Source organism: Euwallacea fornicatus, chromosome 6 (genome assembly GCF_040115645.1).
Source record: "Euwallacea fornicatus isolate EFF26 chromosome 6, ASM4011564v1, whole genome shotgun sequence".
Lineage (NCBI taxonomy): Eukaryota > Metazoa > Arthropoda > Insecta > Coleoptera > Curculionidae > Euwallacea > Euwallacea fornicatus.
Genome location: NC_089546.1, coordinates 1,801,526 through 1,825,087, shown reverse-complemented (window position 1 = coordinate 1,825,087; position 23,562 = coordinate 1,801,526). Strand labels below are relative to the sequence as shown.

The window sequence follows — 23,562 nt, the reverse complement described above, 5'->3', positions numbered from 1 at the left end:
AGGGCAGAAAATTTTACAATAAGCCCTCCTCCGTTCTTCATTCAATCTATGAGTTCTTTGTAGGACGTCGGTTCCAAATTTGTAAACTGATCATATTACAAGGCATAAAACTCTACCAATTTATCTTTTCTATTATCATTTAAAATTATTTTAAAGTTTGTTCCTACAGCTATTACGACTAAACCAGGATCATCAACAGGGATTAATTAAAACCTCCACACGGTTTCTGCACACTTTCTTAAAGCATCCACAGAAAATTTCTCTTCTTGACAATAAGTTTATCACCATCAAGGGAATCGAAACCAAAATCTCTAAGATAACCTGCAAAGATATTCATTGTGGAAACTACGAATTTTAAATTTCCTAAATGCTCTGAACACATTAATGACACCCAGTTTCTCCAATATTTAGCACTTCTGGGATGTAAGTTGTATTTAATATAGTAATATACCATAATTAGGTCTTCTATACAGGAAGTTTTCGTGATTGCTTAGCTCTCTATATTCAGCCAATCCATGTCTTTGCTCCATAATGACATTAATTAGTTCAGCACCATTAGTTGGTTTAATGTATGTGTATGTTTATGTAAAATTTAACATAAACATTTTCAAATAAAATTCAAAGATACTGTCGTCTATACCAAATTATCTCCTTTGGTTTCCATTTTTTTCCATCCACATTTTAGAAAAATGTCTACATTTTCCCTAAACCACAACCTTCGAACCGCTCGGATCTGAACTTTCATGTACTTCACAATTTCATTGTGTTAAAGATTGTCCATACGTTTGATGCCGATTGCTCTTTAGCAATTTAGAAGAGGAATTTCAGAATGTTTCACACATTTGAAATATTCACCTCTAATGCGTTTTAGATGATCGTTTATTATCTTTTTCCGATTATTTTTCTTGAGTGCTAAAGATGATGATAAATTAGTCATCTAAATATTAACAAGAGCATTCGTCCAGGCCCTTAGTAAACGGTGAATATTATTTTAAATTAGTTTTAACACAGGATAGTATGCAATTTCGTTGTTCAAATAACCCACACTGGTATGTGATGCACTATTCTCAAAAAATAAAAAGAATAATCATAATCTCATATTACAATTGAGCACATTAGCCGCTTTTAATTAGCACTCAATCTTCAAAAATCTTCAATGATGGATAAAAGTCTTAGAAGTACGCATAACACGCTTCATTATTTTCTTCAGCCGAAATTACAAAATGAGGCAAGCTTTTCGGTGTTTATTTATTTTAGAACTAAAATCATCGTCTATGAATACAATTACTTAGATTGAGGATCTCAATTGAGACATGGAAATTGAAAGTAACAGAGGCAAGGAAAACGTTTTTGACATTCGGGAATTTTTGTAAACAAAATTTTGGAATTTTTTCAGTCCGTGAGAAATATTTACACAGCGTTGATTATTAATACAGCTACGTAATAATTTTCCATAGGTCAGAATTCTTAATTAATCTCCAGGAAATCCTAGATTTCAAGACTGGAAACATGGAGATTGAAGTTGGTCCATTTAACTGAATTTTATATAAGAACTATAGATATGGATACACAGTACGACATATTTATTTATGATTTTTTTTTTAATTAATAAATATAATACACGTCATTAGAAAAGCAACACAAAGACATTAGGTATATGTACAAGAGGAATCACTTCACGATAAAACGAAAACAATAAAATCGTTTAGAATTATTGCATAATATGTGGGAACGACCATGGTCTATTATTGAGACTTTTATTAAATTAATTGTATACACTTAAGTACTATTAATTTTCTTGCCTGAAATTCGTTTTTTTGGGAAAAAATAAGATTCATTAATTACAAATACTTTAAACAAGAATCGTTCATGCTTCAAAGAGTAGTGGGTAATATCATCAAAAACCTTGGAAATTTGAGTACTAACAGACGATGAGAGAGCAAAATTTATTTAGCTCAAATAGTAATACGTCTTGCACATGATGAGAGCCTATGCTTAGTAGCCATGTATTACCTTTATAAGGGCCCATCCATCATTGAAACTACCTCTTCAGTAATTCAAATGAACAATAAAAACTGAGAAGCCCCATTTCTAGCATAACTAAAGCCATCGAAAAATCTGTAGTATTTTTTTTATTACACTACCTTATTTTTTATCATTTGTCACTTTACTGTTTTGCTTTTCGCTAATCTCCCTTTCCTTCCACAATACTTCATCAATTCTTCTTTCTTTTACAATCTTTGCTTTGTCTTCCTTACTATTTACCTTTTGAACTATGAATTATACACAATATCGTTACTGTTTCTATACAATAAATTGCATAATGCAAGCTGTTAAAAAAACTTTAAAATTGTCTTAGATTTTTCCATTGAGGTCTGAAGTTCAACACTTTAATGACGGTTCTTGATAATTATAATTAATGCTATAATTGTCACCATCTCATTACCTTGACTGCATAATTGCTAAATAACTATGATTTAAGGAATTCCAAATGGAATAAGGATAAACAATATTAATTTGTCCATGTTCGAAAACTAACTCCATAAGTGCCGGAAAATGGATAATAGGATGACTCGAAAAGGATGTTACTCAAGGATGATTTTAAGTTCAATTATTTCGATACTGGTTTAAGCAAAATTATAGGTAAATCTTGTAGTAATTATTCCGCAATGGAGAAGAAAAACTTACCGCCTCTAACTGCGTAACTTGATTGACATTAGTTTCAAAGTTCCACTGAGCTGCCACATTATTAGTACACTGCTGAGACGCCTGTAGCTCTAAAGCCTGCAGCAAACTTCGCACGTCACCCCTAAAGGGCTTCTCAAATTTCCCAGCAAGCCCTTCATTACCATGAGGAACGAAGTTGCTACGTTGCGTCCCGTCACTATAAGGATTCAAAGGGGAATAATTGGGATTTGGCACAAAACTAGGGTTCTGAGGATAGTTTCCCGAATTGGGTTCATACTCCGGTAAATCCAACTGAGGCAACCCATAAGAGCGTTTGGAAGTGATCAGAATTAGAACCAGAACGAGGATTTTCCGCGAATTGCTAATGTCACACATTTTTTTCTCATTGAACAATGTTTGAGATTGTAGGTACTAAACTGAAAAGTATTGTTTATGATGGGTACCATATAGACGCACGTGGGAACCCCATCGTAAGTAGGTACCTTCTGGTAGTGGGGACGGGCGGACCAAGTTTTAGTTCAAGGATGGTAAAGTTATAGACTGGCGACGCGAGTGGTTTAATATTTTTAATTTGTGAATTGAACTAGGTATTAAAACTTTTACATACCCTGTAATTGTGGAAGTTATTATGTCAACTTTCGGCATAAGGCAAGCAGTGCTAATATACCCAGCTATGTTTCCTCTAAACATATTTGGGTATTACTTCACGTATACCTACTTTGGTTGCGACACTTTGAATAGAAATATAAAGAAAATCTGAAGATATATTTATTTCAGCCATCAATGTTCAAGGCATTACAGAACAATAGGTCTTTTAACCGATGTTGAGGAATTTACCTACACAAGTTTACACTTTGTCTGGTATTGTCCTTAACAGAAAAGCTTTGAATAGAGTGAATGAAGTGTGCTAATTGATAGCAAGTATATGCGGTTTTTACATACATTTGTATCACTTACGTAAATTTTATCATGTGTTGATAAAAGTTCACAGCACTTTGAACTACCGCAATTTGCAGGTAATGCTGTCATCGAGTTTTGCGGAACACCACGGAATTAACTTTAGGCAAAGTGTACTTCAGGTAAAATAAAACAAAAACAATAATAATTTTTATAGGATTTTCATTAATTACGTTAGAATGAGTGTTTTGTAAAATATCCCTACAATTTTTAATGAAAAAATTGTAATTATGAGATGAAAAATAGGTCAAGGGCAAACAGGAGCCACACGTAACTCCAATTTTCCTTCGACTCCCTTCCACGTTAGATCTAAACTTTGGTGATTTTATAGAAAAATAATAAATTTAAAGTTCTGATGAAAATTAACTTAAAATACCGCCTAAATTCATTATCAACAAGATATTGACACACTTCCGGGGTATTTGTATACTGCAGTATTGGAAACCTTACAATTTCGTACAGCCTCCTTGCGCAGTAAATAATAGCAGGATGATGTTTTTCCTTTGGCAACTTATTGCTTATTAATCAGGACATTGGATCGCATAATTTTATTCAATAAGTCTATATTTTTTTAGGCGCGGCAGCAAATTTCTGTCCTCTAAAGATGAATATTCGCTACAGTTAGAAGTGAATATTTCAAAAATACAATTTTCGCCAAACACTATGCGAAAATTCGCATTATTTTAGATTTTAGTTTATACGCTATACTAATGGGAAAAAGATTTATGTTTTTCTCAAAAAAGGGTATAGTTTGAAGACTGTTCTAAATATTGCATTATAAAGTTGGTTTTGGTAAATGGTATAATGGCAAGAAAAATAAATCTTCTCTACTACACTAATAGCATAAGGGTGTTTTGAGTATACTGATGAAGATAGCAATCATCGACGAAACGTCTGCAACTATACCGTAAAAATTTTAAGACATCAATCCTTAAAATATAAAAGTTCAAGTACTCTGGAACGTTGAATGTAGCAAATATATATTTTCGTTCACCGGTTCCGTCTGAAAAAGTATGGTAGTCTAAAGACAACCACGTCTACTCCTCTGAGTTAGTAAATTGGCAAAGCACTTTGGAAAAGTGAAACGCCTAAGGTTGAGTAATATTACTGAAAAAGCTCGCAGTTTGAAACAAAACGTATTAAGAACTAGATATATAGAAATTGCTCTCGTTCGATTCAAAAAACAATAATTTTTGAGAGAATCACTTTTACGACTATGAACTGATAGATTAAAATTAACTACATGAATAAAATAAAACCCCAAGAATGATCTTAAAACGCTGCAAAGTACTACCAAATTTGAACAATATTAAAAAAATTATAACTCTTGCCAGAACCACTTCTACGTCTACAGATTGACAAATTAAGTACCATAAAATTTAGAAAAAATAGAGCTCGTAACATCTGACCGCATCCCTGAAAAAACTAACAATTTTGGATAAAACGTATCAAAAACCATGTAGTATTTCTCTTGATTTACATTTTATAGTTTTTTTATATTTTTATTTACTTTAAAATATTTTCCAAAATTTCTGAAATATTTGAAACATTCAAAAGTTTCCCAAATATTACATCAATCTAGATAGTTATCAATTGCAAATGTACATTAATTTGCAGTATTGATAAAATGCATTTAAAAGCTATGTATTTTAATTATTCTCCAATATATCATTTTAGCAGTGTAGTCCAAACCTTTGACGTACTATGTATTTGGGAAGTAATTGTTGCTTTCTAAATCCACAAAAAAACGCAAATAAAATCTTGGGAACAATGACAAATAAATATATTCAAATAAATTATTGTAATTCAAAAGAACATTCTAAATAATAAATATACACGAGATAGCAACAAAGTTAACTAATCTTTTTTGGGTTTTAAACCAGGAAGTTGTTCAAATTCTGACCTGAATGGAAAACTTTCAAATCCTTTCTCAACTGGAGCTGGTAAAGATCCTTTAGCATCAACTTCAATGGCGTTTTTCTTTTTCATTTCCATAATCGCTAGATTTCTTGCTAATTCTTCATCAGTAGGCGGAAGCTTTCTTCTGCCTATGATATATACATAACCCTTGACAATGACAAAGTTAAACGAAATATTTCATTAACTCCAAACATACATACATATGTGTATAGGCAATTTTAAAATACATTAAAAAATTACTTAATTATAAATAAAGTTGTAACTTATTACCTCTCAACCATGATTCCCATTCAGCTGACATTTCACTCTCGAAATCATCCTTGATTACAGGTTCAAACCACCTACTCGGTCGGGATTTAGAACTTGATGAACTGACTGGAATCTCAAAGAATTTATTCCCAAATGTATCAGTACCCATGTAATTTCCTTTAATCTGTTTGGGTATCAATGATTTTATGAAATTGCCAAGAATCATTCTAATAATGCCTCGGGAGGGAGGTTGGGCCATCTAGAAAAGATATCATTTTTTGAACCGGCCTTCTTTAGTTTCAGGGCATGGTAAACTAGCAAATGCAAAATTTTAGTGCAAAGAATTAATTATTTATGTTATAATTGTAATATCGCTGGTTTTGATATTGATATAGATATAGGATCGTGTTTATATCTATGAAAGAAATCACAGGTTAACAAGAAAGATTATAAGTATGGGCTTTTTAATATGAAGTGACAACACAGCAGAGGACAGAGCGCGGACACACCTTCTGAGTTGCTAGAGACCAACGAGAAAAAAAAGTTCCAGTACATGCTCTGCAACTCCCTTAAATATAAAAAGCCTATAGTGATAAATCACGAGCTTATCCTGGCTAGGGTGCCGCTAACGCAATTCACGTTACTCGCCGCATTAAGCTGTAAACCTAACTAGGAATTGGTCCTTCGCCGCCAATTTTGGCAAACGGAATTGAGACAACAATTCTAGGGCCGATAAAGCTTGTTACGGGGAAGTTCAATGCCGATAAAGTCTATCGTGGAGAATTCTAATTCCAACAAGCCAAATGGTTGGAAATTGTCATCTATTACCCAATATCTATCAGCAACGTACCCTTAAGGGGATATCAATGCCCGCGTGTTCTTTCACTAATATAACTTAAAATTAATAATTATAATCTATAGCTAATTACAATTCTACATAATTAAGTATGGTGTAAACTCCTTAATCTGGACACAGTTCCCAAAAAAAAGGAAAAAAAGACTATAGCTTTGCTAATGTCTTCAGAACAACTGAAATAAAAACTTTTTCTATTAAAAATGACAAAACAAATTATTGGTTTATCATTTTTAATATATATACATAACATAGGAAATGCTGGAATGACAGCCTCAACAATGATCAACATTTCATTTAGTGTTGCACAAAATAAAAAAACTTATTCAAACGGAAAGCTTTTTATAATACACTTCTCTGACATAAAAGCAGCATTTTATAAGACAATGATTGTCATCATTTATGATACTCTTATGACTCTGGGGCATTCCTTCTCATTTATGCAAAGACCAGCTGCTTACCAACATATTAAGTAGTGCCTTTAGAGAGAAGGTGCTTTCGAGAAGCTTCAGACCAAGAGATTCAGCACACTGGTATCAGCTGATGTTTAAGATGATACTGAGAAAATATATTGGCCATGTCTATGACATTATACACAATGCAAATTGCTTGTAGGGGAATAAAACAATTATAGGGTACTGGAAAAGGACTCTCTGTCAAATCTGGTAAAATGGGGCTATTCTTTTATTGATGAGAAAGGCAAACACAAGATTCAGGCAACATATACTGCATAAGTAATCTCTATTACTGAAGCTGAAGAGTAAATACATGGTAATCACCATCAATGGTAAGATAACCAGGAAAACCCATGTATAAAAACAATGGAAAAAAGACAAGACTTGAAATCCCATTTGTTAAAATGGTTTTCACTTTCATAATCAGACCAAAAGTCTCTCATGGATTCCTGGTTTGGTGTCCAACAATAAATATGATCTGCTATTAGCTAAAATTGATGAGATTGCAGAGAATAGCCTGCCTGGTCATGATCATTTAGGACCAGAGACCTTCAATGTCCTGCTGGAATTGCAAAACATTCCAAACTGGAGATTGACAAGGAGTCTTAAGCTTCCTATAAAATTGAAACTTGTAAACAATGAAAGCAAAAATGCTATGCTAAACTGGTCATTCAAAGATTGTTGTGCTTATATGACAGAATATTCCCAATCACACTCTCAAAGAAACAAGCCCTGATTAATCTACTAAGGCATAAACAAACATTTTTAGTAAAGATCCCAAATTTAAAAAAGTGGAATATCCAACAGAAGGAAATTGAAATTTTCGATTCTTACCTGAAATTCTTGATGTCACAAAATTTCTATCAATCACATCTACGCCGATTACGAAATTGATGATTACCAACAAACTGACTGAACGTTAAGTGTTGAGATGTGTAAATATTTATATATTTATAATTTTTTTGCGGCCGATTAAAAAGGCACAAAATGAAAACAATTTATTTAATAATTAATTTTGTTTGTTTCTTATGCTTTTTAACGTGACTTTGACCTTGGTTGGTTGGCACCTGTCATAACCAACGTCATTCTTATTAATGTGTTGCCAGATATAAATGGTTATCCAATTATTTAACTACTTTCTGAAATTGTGGAAATTAAATTAATTTAACCATACCTCAATCCATTAGATAATTTCCAAAGTTAAATTTAATAACTCAACTAGAGCAATAGAAATATCTTTTTTTCTTGTCTATCTTTTCTTTTCAATGATTTATACATTTTCGATTTCACATTTAATTTAAGAACGATTTTTATATGAAATAATTGGCAATGTTGGTTATCCTCAGAACATATTCAAAACAATACACAGCTGTTCGTCTTTGGAGGGTCGAGTTCTAGTTCAAATTAAATAAAATGGATTTTTCAACCCGTACAATAAACTTGAAAATTAAGCATTTCGATTATTCAGGTAACTCATAAAAAATTTATATTCTTTAATATAAAAACAAACTTTCCAGGCGACCTTAGAACTATAGATAAAACTCTAATCATCTATCCAAACATGGACTATAAAGCCATAAACAGGGAACTGTTCAATGTGTGCGAAGCCTCACCCGAAAAACAAGTGTTGAAAATCCGAAATGGACAAAATGTCTTGATTCCAATCTCTTTCCTTATTGAAAATGAGGAGCCCTATTATGTCATTGATGTGGCTACAATATCGTGTTTCAGTGAGTTACATTCTATTAATCGCTACAATTCAGTAAACCAACTCTTTCTAGGTGTAAATACAACTAGTCTATTACAAGACGCCTATGTAGATTCTGTGTGCAATAAAGTGAAAACCCTGGAATCAAGAATAGCACAAACAGAACTGCTTATGCCTCAACTGGAATGGAGGAAGCAGTCTTATATGGAGGATACAGTATCAGCTTTACTAAACAAAGTACAATTTTTAAACAGGAGATTTGATGAATTGTATCCAAAATATAAAGCTGGAACACTGGGCAGAGATCTATCTCCATAAAATGGGGAAAATGTAAATAAAAGGAAAGCATTTATCCAAAGAAATATTATGTGTATAATGAATGAAATATTTATGTTAATAATGTATTCTAAATGTGTTAAGTTACAAATATATATATATTTGTAACTTTGTTATTTATTTATATGTAAAATATGTATTTTGTGATGTATTCACTGTATTATCCCATATTGGGTGTATTAAAACTTAAAATTATATTTATTGTATATGTATTTCCATTCTGGAGATTAATCTCGTAATAAATGTGTAAATTTTAAGAAGTTAAATTATGTGTTTTTATACAGTTTTATTTCTAATTTTACCAAATGAGTGCATCTTTTACGTCACGTTATTTATTTCTTTGGTAATGATTGGTCTACGTGATCTTTTGATTCTTCTTGGTTACGTCATCGACGATCATCGAGTCTAAGAACATAACCTATAAATCGATTCTGATTTGTTCGTTTATGTTTATTGCTGTTTTTCGTTTTTGGGGCACTAAAGAGTATTGGTTTCCCGAAATACTGGTCGAATTCATTATTTTGTGTTACAATTTTATCAATCATGGTCAAATGCAGCGCATTTTGTTGCAACAGTTCCAGCAGTAAAAAAGACCCCGCAGATAAACCTGAAATAACATTTCACAGGTAAGCCCCTCTGGTAAAACATTACATTTTGATTAAGGTGATTTTCTGTTTCTGTTCTCTAAAACTCCAAACTTCAATCTATTTTCCAGATTTCCTACAGATCCAGTTAAAAAGAGTTACTGGATTCAGAACATGGGATTAGATGATTGGGAGCCAACAAAATATGATTGTTTATGCAGTAGACATTTTGAAAATGAATGGTTTTATAGGACCAGAGCTACTGGATATGTTAAATTACTTAGTAATGCCATTCCCACAATTTTTGAAGGTTGTGATACATTAAATTCACAATCAAAGGTAATTTTTTTATATATACATATAAACACGCACTTAAGTGATGTTTCATTTTTTATTTTATCTATAATGAGAGTGCATACTTGAGCTGGTTTATTATGTCTTTAGTTTCACAAACTGATTCAAATAACTTAAAATTTAAGTCCTAATAAAAATATATTTTTTTATCATTATGGTAAATTTTGGTTCTATATTGATTGTTTTTCTATTCTCCAATGCCTACATATTATGGAAAACATAAAAAAGATTGAAAATGAAAAAAAACTAAGGCAAAAGCTAAATTCTCTATTCATTATTGCCAGCTTTTCACATGAGAGAAAATCACTCGTCATTTCAGCCAAAATCTCGATCTGGAGGAATGATATGTGCAGTTGGAATCTGCAAAAGTCGGTCAAAAAAAGTCATCAAAGAGGGGCAAAATATAAGATTCTTTTCATTTCCCAAAGATCACGAAATATGTAAGGAATGGATGCGCAGATGCAACAGAACTGGGAAATTTTCACCTGTAAATAAACGCATTTGCAGTTTGCATTTCAAACCTGATGATTTTGAAGATAAATTAAAAGCAGAACTATTTGAATATGTGCCAGTGAAACTAAAGAAAACTGGTAGGTATTTAGTTGATAATTTTCAAAATAACTTAATTAAATATGTAAAAAAAGATTAACAAAAATGTTGCCCCTAGAATTGAATACTTATAAAAATTTTCTAAATATTCTGAAATAATATATTATCACATGGACAATATTGTATAAATAACTTTTTGGTCACAGCTATCCCATCCCTTCATCTTTTACGAGAAGATATTCTTCCTTCAGAACCTGAAACAAAAGTACACAACAGCCATTTTATGCAAACAACTGCACATAATAGAGAAGAAGAAGAGGAAACTATGGAGGATCAGGACCATGATGAGACAGGTAAATACTTTTAATAAATGCCTGGTAAATTTTGTTATACATAGTTATTTTTTCTTTATAGCTTTGGAAACGATAGTATGGGAAGTGGAAATTCCAAGACTAAAGCAAGAAGATGAAGAAGAACCTAAAAGACACAATCTAGATGTGTCTCAATTTTTGGAAGAAAAGGTTCAGACTTTATTAATGGAAAATGAGAAAGCTCAAAATTTGTTAAAAGAAAACGAATCTTTAAAAACGGAAATTGAAGAGTTGAAACGTGCCAATAATTGCTTGAATAGTCAATTGACGTTTTTACAAAAAGAAATTAAAAAATCCGTTCGTGAAACTTGAACTCAGGATTGTTCAAAATTTGTTTGGGAATAACGCTTCAAACACAGGTAGGGATTCTTGAAACGGTAGAATTGCACATTATTCTCAGTTAAAACTAACTGAAAACTATATTTATCCTTTACTACGGACTCGGATGAAAGTCCTTGTTAACGTTTTTGAAACAAACCATTCAGTTTTGGCAACACTATGTCACTATGTAAAATATGTGAAAACACTGAAAACTCCTTATTTTAATCGCTGAGGAAGAACAATTTTTAACATTAGTCATCGTTTTAGAACGTTGACTTGAAATCAGTGGTTGGTGTTTTATCATTATGTCTAATTTAGTCTGCGTTGCTTCAAATTTTATTATTTGTGTTGTTGATTACTCTAAATGGTCTTTGCTAATGTTTAATTTCTTCTTATATGGCCAAGGTTTAAATCAGCAAATGCGGGGCGGACACCGATCACTGATTATTTTCTCCAGAAATATAGATCTAAGTGTCATTGGTAGACCCTACACTCCCCAGTGTAAGGAATGTAGTTTTAAGTTATTTATGTATGTACGTAGGATATAAATTAAAGTTCGTTAAAATACTTTATGGTTTATGCATTGCAATAATGTATGAGCTTTCAACCATAATTTGTTAAAATTTTCCCTGAAAAAAATTGATTATAAATAAATCAAATTCACATTCATTTTACATCAGGCGCATACTACATGACGTCGACACACCTCAAATAGTGTGACAAAGACATTGTCAAAAAAATAAACTATAACAGTAATTAAGTTACTTTAAAATAAAATTATATATAAAATTTTAACATTAATACTAAATAAATATAGTTAATGTAAAATATTTCAATAATAATGTATAATTTGCGAAAAGAACCGATTCGAGGAATTTGTATGGAGATGTGCCCCAAGTCCGAAATTATGCTGTAAGTAATTTCTTCAGCTCTAAAATTTATAAAATTTTGGTAATATAGTAGAGAAAAAGAACGTCTTCTGCATATTTTGGAAATGGTTCCTGGTACTCAGAAATGCCCCGTGGCTGATAAAGAGAAAATGGTAAAATCATTTTCTCGATCAGCTGCTGGTAAGCAAATATTGGATCCCAGAGATCTTAGACCACCACAAGTTTTACTGAAAACTGTTAATTATTTACTAGACAAGTAAGTACATTTCTGTAATATTTTATATAATATTTAAGGATTGCAAAATTACAATTTATAACTTGGTTTTCTTTAAAAGTAAAATTATGTGCAAAATTCACTTTACAAAACAATTAGTAGATAATTTCAATTTTGCTGATTAATTTGCAACATAACAAAAGTTGGATGTATAAATATGCTAAACATTTAAGATTAATGGTAATTAAATGATATATAAAAAATTCATTATGTTTAAAGCCAAGTGAGTAAGTTTAAGTAAGTTTATTGCTGGATCTGCATGCAATGAATGACTAACTGCACTGAACAATTGCTTTTGAAAACAATTTTTCAATAAAAAAAAATTTTAATCTTATGTTAATAATGCATATAATCCCCCTGATCTGCTTAAATGGTGTGAAATTGAGATTTTAAGAAGTCTGCTTTATTTTTCACAAAGACCAATCTGAAATTCAAAAAGCATTAATGGTGGTAAATTCATCATCATGATTCCCCTTTATAGAGAAACTTATGCATGCTCAATTAAATTAGCATCAAAAAAGTTTGATGGCCAGTCCATTTTTTCTATTGCGCTGTCATATATAGAAAATTATCCACTAAGTTTGATATGTTCATTTGTCCATATTCATTTCGTATTTTTATAGACGACAATTAATAGTATGCAATCCATAAGCCTATTAGCATATAACTCAAAATTGTTAAGGTAATGTCTTTTTGATTTTGTATTGAAACCAACCTTCCTGTAGCAGTCATAAATTCATTTTAAAATTGTGATACCTTTAGTAATTGATTTCTCCACACAAATCGTGAAAGTTAACTGTCACCTCCGGACGATGTCGACGACAGTTTGCCTAGACCTTGCCTCCTACAGACATATCCAATTGGCAGGAAACTGGAAATTATCAAATGGCACTTTGACTTACTCTAAACACTTAAGTAACTGCTTGCTGGATGCACCGAACTTCGAACTGTCTAAATGGCTCGCCAAGCGTCAGAATCTAGTAAATAATCATGGTGTTCCTTTTTGTGATGTAAAACAGAGACCTGTAATACGTATTTATAGATTGTTTAGTACAAAAACCGATGCATCTCGGAAACCACGTAATTTCATTGCCAAATCTCACGTTCAAATTACGAAAAATTTTTCAGCGAGGAATTCGTCTCTAAATAAACAATAATTATGTAGATGAGCGGCAACTGGTTCGTAGACTTAAGGGTAAACTATCTATTGGCATTAAGTGAAATCGTTAAAGTTAACATGAATGGAAATAATAGAAATGTTAATAATAATGTTAGCAAGAGGGCAAACTACCGTCAAATTCTATCAAATATCATGTTTTACTGGTGATCTTTACGACGAACTGTTCCCTTAAGAACCCAGGCTGGTGTGAATACACTACTCCACGTTTTAGAATCGCATTTTTTTTTACCAAATTTAAGAGTTTATATTTAAAATTGTTTTGCAACTAGAACTGTTCTTCATCAGCAAAATGGCATTAGTTACATTTCTTTCCAAAGTTATTGTTTCATGCCTTCATTCTAAACATCATGTTCTTAAACATGAATATAAATTTTATAATTAATTTTTGGTGCCTATTACATCTTCTACAGACAATGGCCTAGTAAAAGGCATTATATAAAAAAAATATTGAAACAAATATACAGTATTCCACATAGTAATAATCAGCGTGGAGATCTTGTAAATGGTAAGAAATACAAAGTTGGTTAATTAAGAAAAAAGTTATGTATTTTATAGCCTTACAAATTGATCTTTTAAAATTCTTAAAATCTCCAGTGCGAAAGGAGATATTAAAAAAAAATTAAGGAAAACGGTTTTATTTTTTCTTAACGCTATTTAAAGAGGTACCAATTAAAAAATAAGTAGTATTTTGCATTCCATGTTATTACAACATTTCATTTACATTTTGCTACATTTAACAATGAATTATTGAATTAAATGGAACATAAGCACCTACCATTTACGGGGGGGAATGTTAACTCCTGTTTGTTGTTCGTTTGATATTTGTAAACAGACTTGTACAAGATTTGTACGTGCTTAATATGTAAAAAGTTTCTCTCGGGTTTTATCTTCAATTAAATACCATTTTGATGTTTTTTCAGTATTCTTAAAAATAACAATGTTCCTTGGCATATAACATATCACTTCATAATGGACAGATTACGTGCCATAAGGCAAGATTTGGTAATCCAAAGCACATCAGTGACTGTGACTGAGTCAATATGTATTCTACAACCAATTGTAAGATTTTATGCATATTCTGCCTATAGGTAGGTATAATTCAACTTACCAAAAATGTATTACGTTTGAATATTGTTGTAGATTGTGTGAGGAACCTATTTCAAATTTTGATCCTCACATTAACCAAACGCATCTCCAAGAGTGTCTTAAAAGACTTTTATGCCTCTATGATGAATGGGATTACTTATCTGAATTTAAAGTTAAAAAACAAAGTTGCATTCCATTAAGAGAACTAGAAAGAGTTAGGCCTACGTTTGAAGCTTTGTATTTAATCTTGAACTTAGGAAATTCTACTCCTCTTCTTAGGGTGTTGAATTTTTCAAAAGATAAGAGGTATAATGCTACTTTTAAACTGAAGGTGTGAGACAAAAGTTTATTGAAAGAGGAATTGTAGAAGAGGCATCATAGAATTGGCAATTCTAGTGTCTTTGAATTATTCCAAAAACAATTATGTTAAACTGGGGCGCTTAATTGACAAATTGCCTGTTTTACTGCAGGCTGTGGCTGTGATACATTTACCTGAAATCAGAAGGTATCTGGCAGAACACTTTCTTTCTAAAATTTATGACAAACAGAACACTTTGTTTTAGACGCGCTTTTCAAACAATGTCAGTAGCATACAACAGCAAAAATTCAACTTTCCCATTAGAATTGTTACAAAATCTTTTGCTATACGAAGATGTGGAATGTGTGAATAAAGATTGCATTTACTATGGAGTACAATGTACGGAGCGAAATGCTGTGTTCGTAAAAAGTGACTTTAATTACTCTAAAACAGTGGTAAGCTCTTATAGTTTGTACTTTTGCAGAAATTATTATTTTTTTATATTTCTATATTTATCAATAGTTTTGGATTTAGGATAAATTCAACCTAAATCTGCTTTAACTGCAAGACAATGTATTTTTTCAGGTTCAACCTACTCATTTGAGGTTTATAGATGATGGATTTAAAAAAGGTGACTTGTCTGATTTAATTTTGAATGGATGAATAATTGAAAACCTCATATTTGGTTTAATATTTTTGTTTTAACAGTTTATGTTTGAATAATAAGTGTTTATTAAATAATTTGTTCTATACAATTTTTGGTCAGTAATTCTTTCTCCTCCTATAACTCTAAGAGATTATTCCCCACATTCTGATTAGCTTTTGTGTGAATAGTAAACATGAGTTTTCAGAAAAAAAAATGATGTACAAAAAGTAAAAACTTGCATTACTTGACTGGGATTAATCTCTAGATATTTTCGTTAAAAAATATTTAGTTCACATAAATTTTCGGATTCAAATGCCAAAAACTCATAAATTTATATAGGTGGCAGCGAATTTAGAAGACAATAAATAGGATGTTTAAGTAAAGAAAGGCAATACGGGCAGTACGTATTTCAAAATAAGTCTGCCAACCGCTTACTATAGGTTCTTATGATCTAAATAGGAAATAACAATTATACAAACATACAATGACTCGCATTAATATTCGGACACTTTGGTATTTTTGGAGGTATTAGGTTTTTTGTTAACTTATTAAGTAACATTTTTGATCTTTTAAATATAATTTTATACAAAGATACTATCGAACAAAGAAAATAAGGCATCATTTTACTGTTGCAAAAATATTCGGACACATACCAGGAATATAATATTTGTAAATAAAATTTATATAAACATATAAACAAATAAATACTTCGTAGGATTGTTTTTATGTTGTATAATTTGTAGTCATTTCAGCATGTTTTCAATTTTTTTTAATGTAATTTTCAGATATGCGATGCCATTTTTCAAGTAATCGTTGTTTTAACTCGTTTTTGGAGTTGACTAGATTATTATGGACTTTACGGTCTAAAAATTCCTCTAAATTTTCTATGGGGTTGAAATCAGGCAATTGTGCAGGAGAATTTACTACTTTAAAGCAATTATATAATAAATATGTATGGCTTTTTTCGAACTACTCTTCCATTGTATCCGTCTTCTTTAAATAATCGCCGAACTGTATCAGGATGTACTTTTTTGCCACTGTATTCTAGTAAATCAGCTGTTAATTTAGGAGCACTCAGTCCAGGGTTTATTTTAATTTGTTTAATAATTTTATGCTTCTCACGCTTATCAATAAGTTTCGGGCGTTCTTTTTGCGGAATTGATTCAATCCGATGTTCTTGAACAAATCTTCTAATTATATCACCAACTGTACTTTTACTTGCACTTAACAAATTACCAATTTCTCGATACGATCTGCCTTTAGCGTGATGAAAAATAATAAATTGTCGTAGGTCAAAAGAAATATTTTTGCCTTTTCTCACCCCATAAAGTGAATTTTAGTAAGTAATAAGTTCGCCTTCAAAGCACTGCGTACAACTAACAAGAAAATTGAGTCTGACGCATCTATAATCTTTTACGATCATAAAAAACTCTGTATGCAATGTTTTTCTATTATTTTTTACCTGCACTGCATTCCGTGTCCGAATATTTTTGCAACGGTAAAATTATTCCTTGTTTTCTTTGTTCGATACTACCTTTGTATATAATTAAATTTAAAAGATCAAAAATGTTACTTAATAATAAGTTAGCAAAAAACCTAATAGTTCCAAAAATACCATATTGTCCGAGTATTAATGCGAGTCACTGTAAGTCCATTTTCGCTTTCTGTTAGAAATTCAGAGAAATAAATAATTATTATTTTAATTTTTTCTTGCTAAGTCCATTCCAGCATTCTTCAGAGGCTTTTTTTCACAGGAATATGGAAGATTCAGAAAATTATTTTTATTTTGTAACTAGAAACGTATCGTAGTTTTAGTTTAAAATGTCAAAGGTCACATCAATAGAGACGCCATTGCTGAAATGATAAACTTTTTTTTCTCTTAAAAGATGTATGTCTACCCCTATTTTACGGTCCCCAATTTTCATAAAATATTTATTGCCGAAACGGTCTTACTAGAAAAAAACTAAACAAATAATTATTTTTTATTACCCTGTATTTCAGAGAGAAAGGGAAAACGGATCCATGTTCGTATGAACTTTATTTCTTATTTCAGAGACAGGAATCTACAGTAAGCGATTGGCAGACTTATTTTGAAGTACCCTATATAAATGATATAAATATAAAGTTTTTTGTTTTGTACTTCTAAGTACAATAATGGCATCCTTTCGTCCCAGCCTGCCATTTATTCTTGGAACAGCCAAAAATACGACCTATAACTTTTAGTAATATAAAGTAAATACATGCTGCATATATTACTTTTTATTTATATGTCTACTTAAAGACCTGTGTCTTCACTTGACAGGCAACCATTGCTGTTTGTGTTAGTGTTAAGTTAAAAATAATTGTGAAAATCGAATTTTCTAACATCGAAAAGCATTATTAATTTGCTTGATGGTAAAATGTTAAAATGACGTCTAAAAAAGGAAGACTTGCTCAACGAAATGTTCTGGTACGTATTTTTATTGTTAAAAGGGCTGCGTCTTGCAGAATATCTTTTTATTTTAACACAGTTTTGTATCTCCATTATATATCACATATGTCGTTCAAAACAGCCATAACTGAAGGAGTGTAGGGGAATAATTGTTTACGTTCCAAGCAGCACTTCAGTATCGTGTTAGATTTTATAGTTAGTGCTTTTACACATTATTGATGTAATTATTGTCATTTTCACAAATTTTTATCTTACAACTTTTGCTATTTATGTAATGGAACTTCTCGAAACAAAACTCGGGAACACTTTTAGTAGATTTTTATTGCTCTGATTTTGATACAACACCTTACTCGTTCACAAATTTAAAGATTGAATGATTTTTGACATCTAATGGTTGTTCGAAAGAGAATGCTGGGAGGAACTTCTAGTGCTGCATTGACTCTATTTATTTTTCATCTAACTCTCGATCCTTCTGTTACCGGCTTCATGGTATCTTCCGTACCAGCATGTGGGGATCGATATTCATAGGCGTACCTCGGGTTTCGGCAATTAACAGCGTAGTCCATATGGTAATTTTCTAAATCTTTTAACCGTGATGTTTTAAAAAAATGGCAAAATGAGAATTTACAGAGAATTGCAGCTGTACTGATTTTCAGCTAAATGTGTACGTACTTAGACTTTTGTCTTAATAAGGGGTAAGAAGTGAAAGGTTCTTTATGTAAGGGAACCCTTATAGGAAAATAATGGTTTCCCAACATATGGTCATCCCAGGGCAATTTACTAAGACAGCGTAATGCATAGGCGTAGCCTAAGGGAACATTACATGTGTTTTCTACATGCTTTCTACTCGCGTCCATAAAAGTTTAGTTTTTCGCGTATATTTGAGTGAATTATATGGCCATTTACACGTGCCAATCGTTAAAATAATAAACACGTGCCCCACGTTTTATGGGCTAGACTAACAGATTCCTTGTTTTTTTTTAACGATAGCATATTTTTTTAATGTAAAATGGAGATCCAATTAGAATAAGCAGTTCTTAAGGTCTGAATTGTTGCCAGCTTCTCTTAACGTGTATAAATCGCAATTCATTTTATTGTAATTTATTTTTAAAATAAATAATAATTTTTATTACGTTAACGATCTATCATCAAAATTAGTGCATAAATGTGTTGGTATAAACATACAGTACATCCCAGCGAACTAGGCATATGAAGGAGTGTCTGTTTCTGTGCATCTCAATTCATAGTTTACAAAATCCGAGTAAAACGTGATGGAGATCATTTGCGGTACTGCTCGCTTGATTGATAATATTGACAAATCAACCCCTGTATAAACAAGATTTATAATTTATTTATTTGGTTGTAGTTTAGTTATATGACCATCTCCTTAGATTAATCAAAGGACGATTGTGAAGTCATAAACACCATAACACATGTTGAAAAGACAGCAGTAATTTTTATATAATCATTCTGTTTAGCATAGTTACTTAGTCATTAAGTGTACTAGAATTCACTCATTAAGCTTCCCGTGTGAATTGCCGTTTAAATAAAATAAATATAAATACTTTTTTAAAGCCTAAGTTGCGATAGAATTAGTAAAATTCAATGGACAAAGGTTTCTTATTTTGAAAACAAAAAATAATAATAAATATGAAGATAAAGATGTTAGACGTTTCGATTTTTATTTACAAATACGGTTAGTTCTTCTGTATGTTTTGCGAAGGAACTTTAAAACTTTTTATCCAATATAATGCCAGGACGTGAAATTGATAAGTTTAATGGGGCAAGGTTAGTTATCTTATATGATGCTGGACCTTTAAACCATGAAATTTTTGAAATATTGGGCATTCAAAGGCCTTTGGTTGTGCGAATTGTCCATAGGTACCGAACGAAAACCATATAGTAGGAGCCCATGAGTTTCAAACAAAAGACAGAATCAATATTCGATTGAAGGCACTGAAATGTTACGGCTCTAGCCCTTCGGGATCATTTTCCAAGGACGTTCCGGATTGCCATATCAACCTCTACAGTTTACGAAAGATTCTTTAGAGCAAATCTACGTGTAAGAAAACCATTAATATTGCCCAGCCTTTTTACACGACACAGTACTGTCCGCATGCAGTGGGCGAGGGAATATTGGGGTTGGCTTTTACAGCAATAGCGATGGGTATTATTCACTAACGAATCCGGATTTGGATTGGTTAGTGATGACAACTGGCAAAAGGTATAGAGAGCAACAGGCCGTCAAGACAGATTAAATTATTCACAGGGAGTTATTCCGCACAATGGCGGGACAATAATGTTATGGAGTGGAATAATGTTTAATCATTACACAGCTATAATTTCGGTAAATCAAAACGTGACAGGTCAAGTTTATATGGAAAGTATCATCAGGCCAATCATTTCTCCCCTGCGCGACGAATTTGGGGTCCACCTTCATTTTTATGGTCACTGCGAGGCCACATCGCGCAAGGAAAGTCCAAGAGAAACTTGAGCAGAGGTAAGTTACTGGAGATTAAATTGGGCAGGGAACTCCCCAGAAATGAATCCCATTGAAAATTTTGTAGCTAAAGCGATTCATTGTCGAATTCATCCACCACAAAATTTGAACGAGTTACTTGCAGCTGCACAAGAAGAATGGAACTACATTCCTCAAGAAATTGTGAACACGTTGGTTATTTCAATGCAATATGTTATTCAATAATAGAGGTAGTCATATTGATTATTAAATTGCTTTCTACTTCCATAACAAATATTTTATCAAATTTTGTTGTTAATAATATATCCTTAGAAAATGCATAATTTCACAAAACAATTTTTTCCATAGATTAATTATTTTCTCAGAGATTTTATAAAAATTAAAACTTCTTTAAATGTAATATACTTACATTTAAAAACAAAATATATAATATATAACAGTGTAGTTATATAATAATTAGGGGATCCAAGACTTTTGACGGTGTGTGTAGTTGATGCTTAATTTATTAAATCCAGATTTAGAAAAGTGGAACAAGTTCACATAAGAAACAGTGAGATGAAAGACATTTAGCAAAAAATAAATCTTGTTATGCATGTGACTTTTACAAAGCCAATACTGAATATTATACAGGGTGTAACATAAGTAGGGGTTTTCTTTTTAACTCGACATAGACCTCAAAAAACTAAGCAATATTTTTATATATTTTTTCGAAATCTCAAAAACAATTGAAATATGCACATATGAAAGTTTTAATAAATATTACATCTTTAACTACTACTCACTCTGGGACTGACTACAAAAGGTGTTCGAAATTGTCTCCATTGGTATCATTTGCACGAATTGTCGTTCGCTTTATCCACGATTTTGTGCATGTTGTTAGAAGAGATGGTTTTCATCTAATTATTTCAGCAGCATTTTCTATCCGTTCACGCAATTCTTCCACCATATTAATTTCACTCGTAAACACTAAATTTTTTAAGTAACCCCACAAATAAAAATCTCATGGATTAAGGTCTGGCGATCTTGCGGGCTATTTTATTGGTTCGTTCCGATCTATCCACCTACTAGGAAATTGATTATTAAAAAAGTCCCGTATTTTGCTCCTAAACTGAGGTGAAGCACCGTCATGTAAAGACCACATACATTGTTTAACATTTAAAGGTACATTTTCAAGAAGTTCAGGCAAATTATGTTCCAGAAAATGGAGATAGTCTAAGCCCATCATTCGATCTGGAAGACAAAGAGGTCCGATAAGCATGCTATTAACCATGTTAGCCCAAATATTTAAAGAAAATCTCTGCTGGAAATTAGTTCGGCGAATAGCGTGAGGATTTTCCATTGCACCTACGTACATATTTAGAAAATTATTTATTCCGTTGCGGGTAAGAATGTATTCATCAGTTACCAGAATAAATTTAAGAAAATTTTCATTACGAACGGTTTCCTGTAAAAGCCACTCACAAAAGTATACTCTTGGGAGATGGTTTTGTGGCATTAACGCTTGAACTCGTTGCACGTGTTAGAGATAAAGTTGGTTTTTATTTAAAATTCGCTACATTGCCATGTGAGATGTGGGAACTTCCTCTGCGATTCTTCTAATAGCGGTAGTTGGATTGTCCTGAACGATATCTAAAACACGTTTCTCGATGGATGCCGTTCTAGCTGGCCTAGGCTTCCAACATGCCCACCATCCATTGCTGTTAGGTTTCCAGTTTCACAAGCTCTTTCAACAAGATAAATATATCTACAGGCTGCAGGATGATGTCTTTCCGGAAAGCGTTCAGCATACAACCGCGAAGCTGCGACAGCATTCTGGTGACACTCCCCGTATATCATATCTACCAATTCGTGATTCGAGTAATAATGAGCCTTTGTCAGTTTAATAGTATCAGTAGTGATTGTTTATCAAAATAAAACCTGAAGATAAACTTCATGATTGATTTTTAAGCGGCGTCGGTAAATTGCACAAAAACAATAAACATTAAAGGTTTTCTGCGGTTTTGCAATAGCTGATATTTTTTTGTGGAACATTTTATTTCTTTTACATTGAATTACTCTTTTATGCAGGAATGGATTTAAATTTTATACAAAAATGTATTAAAACTCATCTGCGCATGTTTCGTTTTTTTTTTGAGATTTCGAAAAAATGTTATTTAAAAATATTGCTTAGTTTTTTGAGGTCTAAGTCGTGTTAAAAGGAAAAGTTCTACTTATGCTACACCGTGTATAGATGTGAGAATTGTCTGATGTTGTGTTTTGTATTACTGTTGTTTAACGATATAAATCAAAATAAGTACTGTGTGCCATATTACTTGGAAGTACACTTTTGGAAAAATTTAAAGGATCTCTTTGATATTTCTTTTTTTTTTCTCTGTCGTATTGGAAACCCAAAAAGTTATATTGTTGTTTGTAACATTTATCAAGAAAATTAAAAATCATTAGGAAGAAGGGTGTAGCCAAAGAGACATTTCACATAGGCTATAAGAGACTACCAGGTATATTACATATATCTTTGAACCTCTTATGATGTTTTTGGCGCCACTTGTGGGCCCTAAGTTTTTATTATTGCACGACAATAACAACCCCATGTCACTGGAGTTGTTTAGGAGTATGTGAATGAAATTGAGGCTGAAACTATGGATTATCCCGCAAGAAGTCCTGATAGGAACCTAATAGAATATACATATGTGGGACATATTTAGAAGACGGGTGAGAGTACAGCAGCCACAAACATTGAAGAAATTGTGAAATATTTTACTTGAAGTATGAGAAACTATTTCTTAAGAAAAAATTAGAAATTCAATAATTGAAATGCGTCGGAGAATAGAAGATGTCGTCAGTGCTAGGGGAGGGAACACCATTTACTAATCTTCAAATGTATCATTCATTTTTTTTGCAGAAATGTAATTTTGCAAGTTTTAGCTTCTCTGCTT

The 23,562-nt window shown here is 31.9% G+C and overlaps 5 protein-coding genes across 10 annotated transcripts in view; 3 read left to right on the top strand and 2 right to left on the bottom strand.

Moving 5' to 3' along the window:
- The window catches only part of Ance-3 (angiotensin-converting enzyme Ance-3), a 71,624-nt gene extending 68,231 nt beyond the window's left edge, over nucleotides 1-3,393 (bottom strand). Inside the window, exons 1-2 of one of the 2 annotated variants that reach the window (XM_066282974.1) lie at nucleotides 3,296-3,393; nucleotides 2,689-2,884 (exon numbers count right to left, since the gene is read on the bottom strand). In XM_066282974.1, the coding sequence (XP_066139071.1) occupies nucleotides 2,689-2,884; nucleotides 3,296-3,378 (279 nt within the window). In that variant the 5' untranslated portion in view covers nucleotides 3,379-3,393. Of the gene's footprint in view, nucleotides 1-2,688; nucleotides 3,175-3,295 lie in introns of those variants that run through there. The other variant, XM_066282973.1, reaches the window with a different exon arrangement.
- Nucleotides 3,394-5,404: 2,011 nt separating this feature from the next.
- LOC136339632 (NADH dehydrogenase [ubiquinone] 1 alpha subcomplex assembly factor 2) lies at nucleotides 5,405-13,508 on the bottom strand. Of its 3 annotated transcripts, XM_066283048.1 has the most exons (4): nucleotides 13,412-13,508; nucleotides 13,266-13,353; nucleotides 5,836-6,073; nucleotides 5,405-5,693 (listed from the first exon to the last, which is right to left on the bottom strand). In XM_066283048.1, the coding sequence occupies exons 3-4, from the start codon at nucleotides 6,071-6,073 to the stop codon at nucleotides 5,503-5,505; spliced, it is 429 nt and encodes a 142-aa protein (XP_066139145.1). In that variant the 5' UTR covers nucleotides 13,266-13,353; nucleotides 13,412-13,508; the 3' UTR covers nucleotides 5,405-5,502. The 3 variants fall into 3 exon arrangements, with proteins under 3 accessions (XP_066139145.1, XP_066139146.1, XP_066139144.1); XM_066283049.1 differs by having other exon boundaries at nucleotides 13,266-13,461; XM_066283047.1 differs by lacking the exons at nucleotides 13,266-13,353; nucleotides 13,412-13,508 and adding an exon at nucleotides 7,957-8,201.
- On the top strand, nucleotides 8,407-9,432 carry LOC136339628 (uncharacterized). 2 transcript variants are annotated; one of them, XM_066283041.1, is made up of 3 exons: nucleotides 8,445-8,590; nucleotides 8,640-8,852; nucleotides 8,904-9,432. In XM_066283041.1, the coding sequence occupies exons 1-3, from the start codon at nucleotides 8,536-8,538 to the stop codon at nucleotides 9,146-9,148; spliced, it is 513 nt and encodes a 170-aa protein (XP_066139138.1). In that variant the 5' UTR covers nucleotides 8,445-8,535; the 3' UTR covers nucleotides 9,149-9,432. The 2 variants fall into 2 exon arrangements, with proteins under 2 accessions (XP_066139137.1, XP_066139138.1); XM_066283040.1 differs by having other exon boundaries at nucleotides 8,407-8,590; nucleotides 8,640-9,432.
- On the top strand, nucleotides 9,594-11,913 carry LOC136339622 (THAP domain-containing protein 7-like). The gene is made up of 5 exons (XM_066283035.1): nucleotides 9,594-9,792; nucleotides 9,882-10,089; nucleotides 10,424-10,694; nucleotides 10,860-11,006; nucleotides 11,068-11,913. The coding sequence occupies exons 1-5, from the start codon at nucleotides 9,710-9,712 to the stop codon at nucleotides 11,334-11,336; spliced, it is 978 nt and encodes a 325-aa protein (XP_066139132.1). The 5' UTR covers nucleotides 9,594-9,709; the 3' UTR covers nucleotides 11,337-11,913.
- Nucleotides 12,074-15,828, top strand: LOC136339620 (SAC3 domain-containing protein 1). Of its 2 annotated transcripts, XM_066283032.1 has the most exons (7): nucleotides 12,077-12,257; nucleotides 12,306-12,491; nucleotides 14,610-14,777; nucleotides 14,830-15,081; nucleotides 15,143-15,280; nucleotides 15,339-15,528; nucleotides 15,659-15,828. In XM_066283032.1, exons 1-7 carry the CDS (start codon nucleotides 12,187-12,189, stop codon nucleotides 15,734-15,736), a joined length of 1,083 nt encoding a protein of 360 aa, XP_066139129.1. In that variant the 5' UTR covers nucleotides 12,077-12,186; the 3' UTR covers nucleotides 15,737-15,828. The 2 variants fall into 2 exon arrangements, with proteins under 2 accessions (XP_066139128.1, XP_066139129.1); XM_066283031.1 differs by lacking the exon at nucleotides 15,659-15,828 and having other exon boundaries at nucleotides 12,074-12,257; nucleotides 15,339-15,635.
- The last annotated feature ends 7,734 nt before the right edge of the window (nucleotides 15,829-23,562 follow it).

Bases quoted from the DNA above. Each gene is read 5' to 3' on its own strand.
- LOC136339622 (XM_066283035.1), top strand. From the start codon at position 9,710: ATGGTCAAATGCAGCGCATTTTGTTGCAACAGTTCCAGCAGTAAAAAA. The intron at 10,695-10,859 runs GTAGGTATTTAG...TTTTGGTCACAG, and splicing joins AGTGAAACTAAAGAAAACTG to CTATCCCATCCCTTCATCTT. The intron at 11,007-11,067 runs GTAAATACTTTT...TTTTCTTTATAG, and splicing joins TCAGGACCATGATGAGACAG to CTTTGGAAACGATAGTATGG.
- LOC136339632 (XM_066283048.1), bottom strand. From the start codon at position 6,073: ATGGCCCAACCTCCCTCCCGAGGCATTATTAGAATGATTCTTGGCAAT. The intron at 5,694-5,835 runs GTAATAAGTTAC...TATATATCATAG, and splicing joins ATGGGAATCATGGTTGAGAG to GCAGAAGAAAGCTTCCGCCT.
- LOC136339628 (XM_066283040.1), top strand. From the start codon at position 8,536: ATGGATTTTTCAACCCGTACAATAAACTTGAAAATTAAGCATTTCGAT. The intron at 8,591-8,639 runs GTAACTCATAAA...CAAACTTTCCAG, and splicing joins TAAGCATTTCGATTATTCAG to GCGACCTTAGAACTATAGAT.
- LOC136339620 (XM_066283031.1), top strand. From the start codon at position 12,187: ATGTATAATTTGCGAAAAGAACCGATTCGAGGAATTTGTATGGAGATG. The intron at 14,778-14,829 runs GTAGGTATAATT...ATATTGTTGTAG, and splicing joins TATGCATATTCTGCCTATAG to ATTGTGTGAGGAACCTATTT. The intron at 15,082-15,142 runs GTATAATGCTAC...GAGGAATTGTAG, and splicing joins AATTTTTCAAAAGATAAGAG to AAGAGGCATCATAGAATTGG.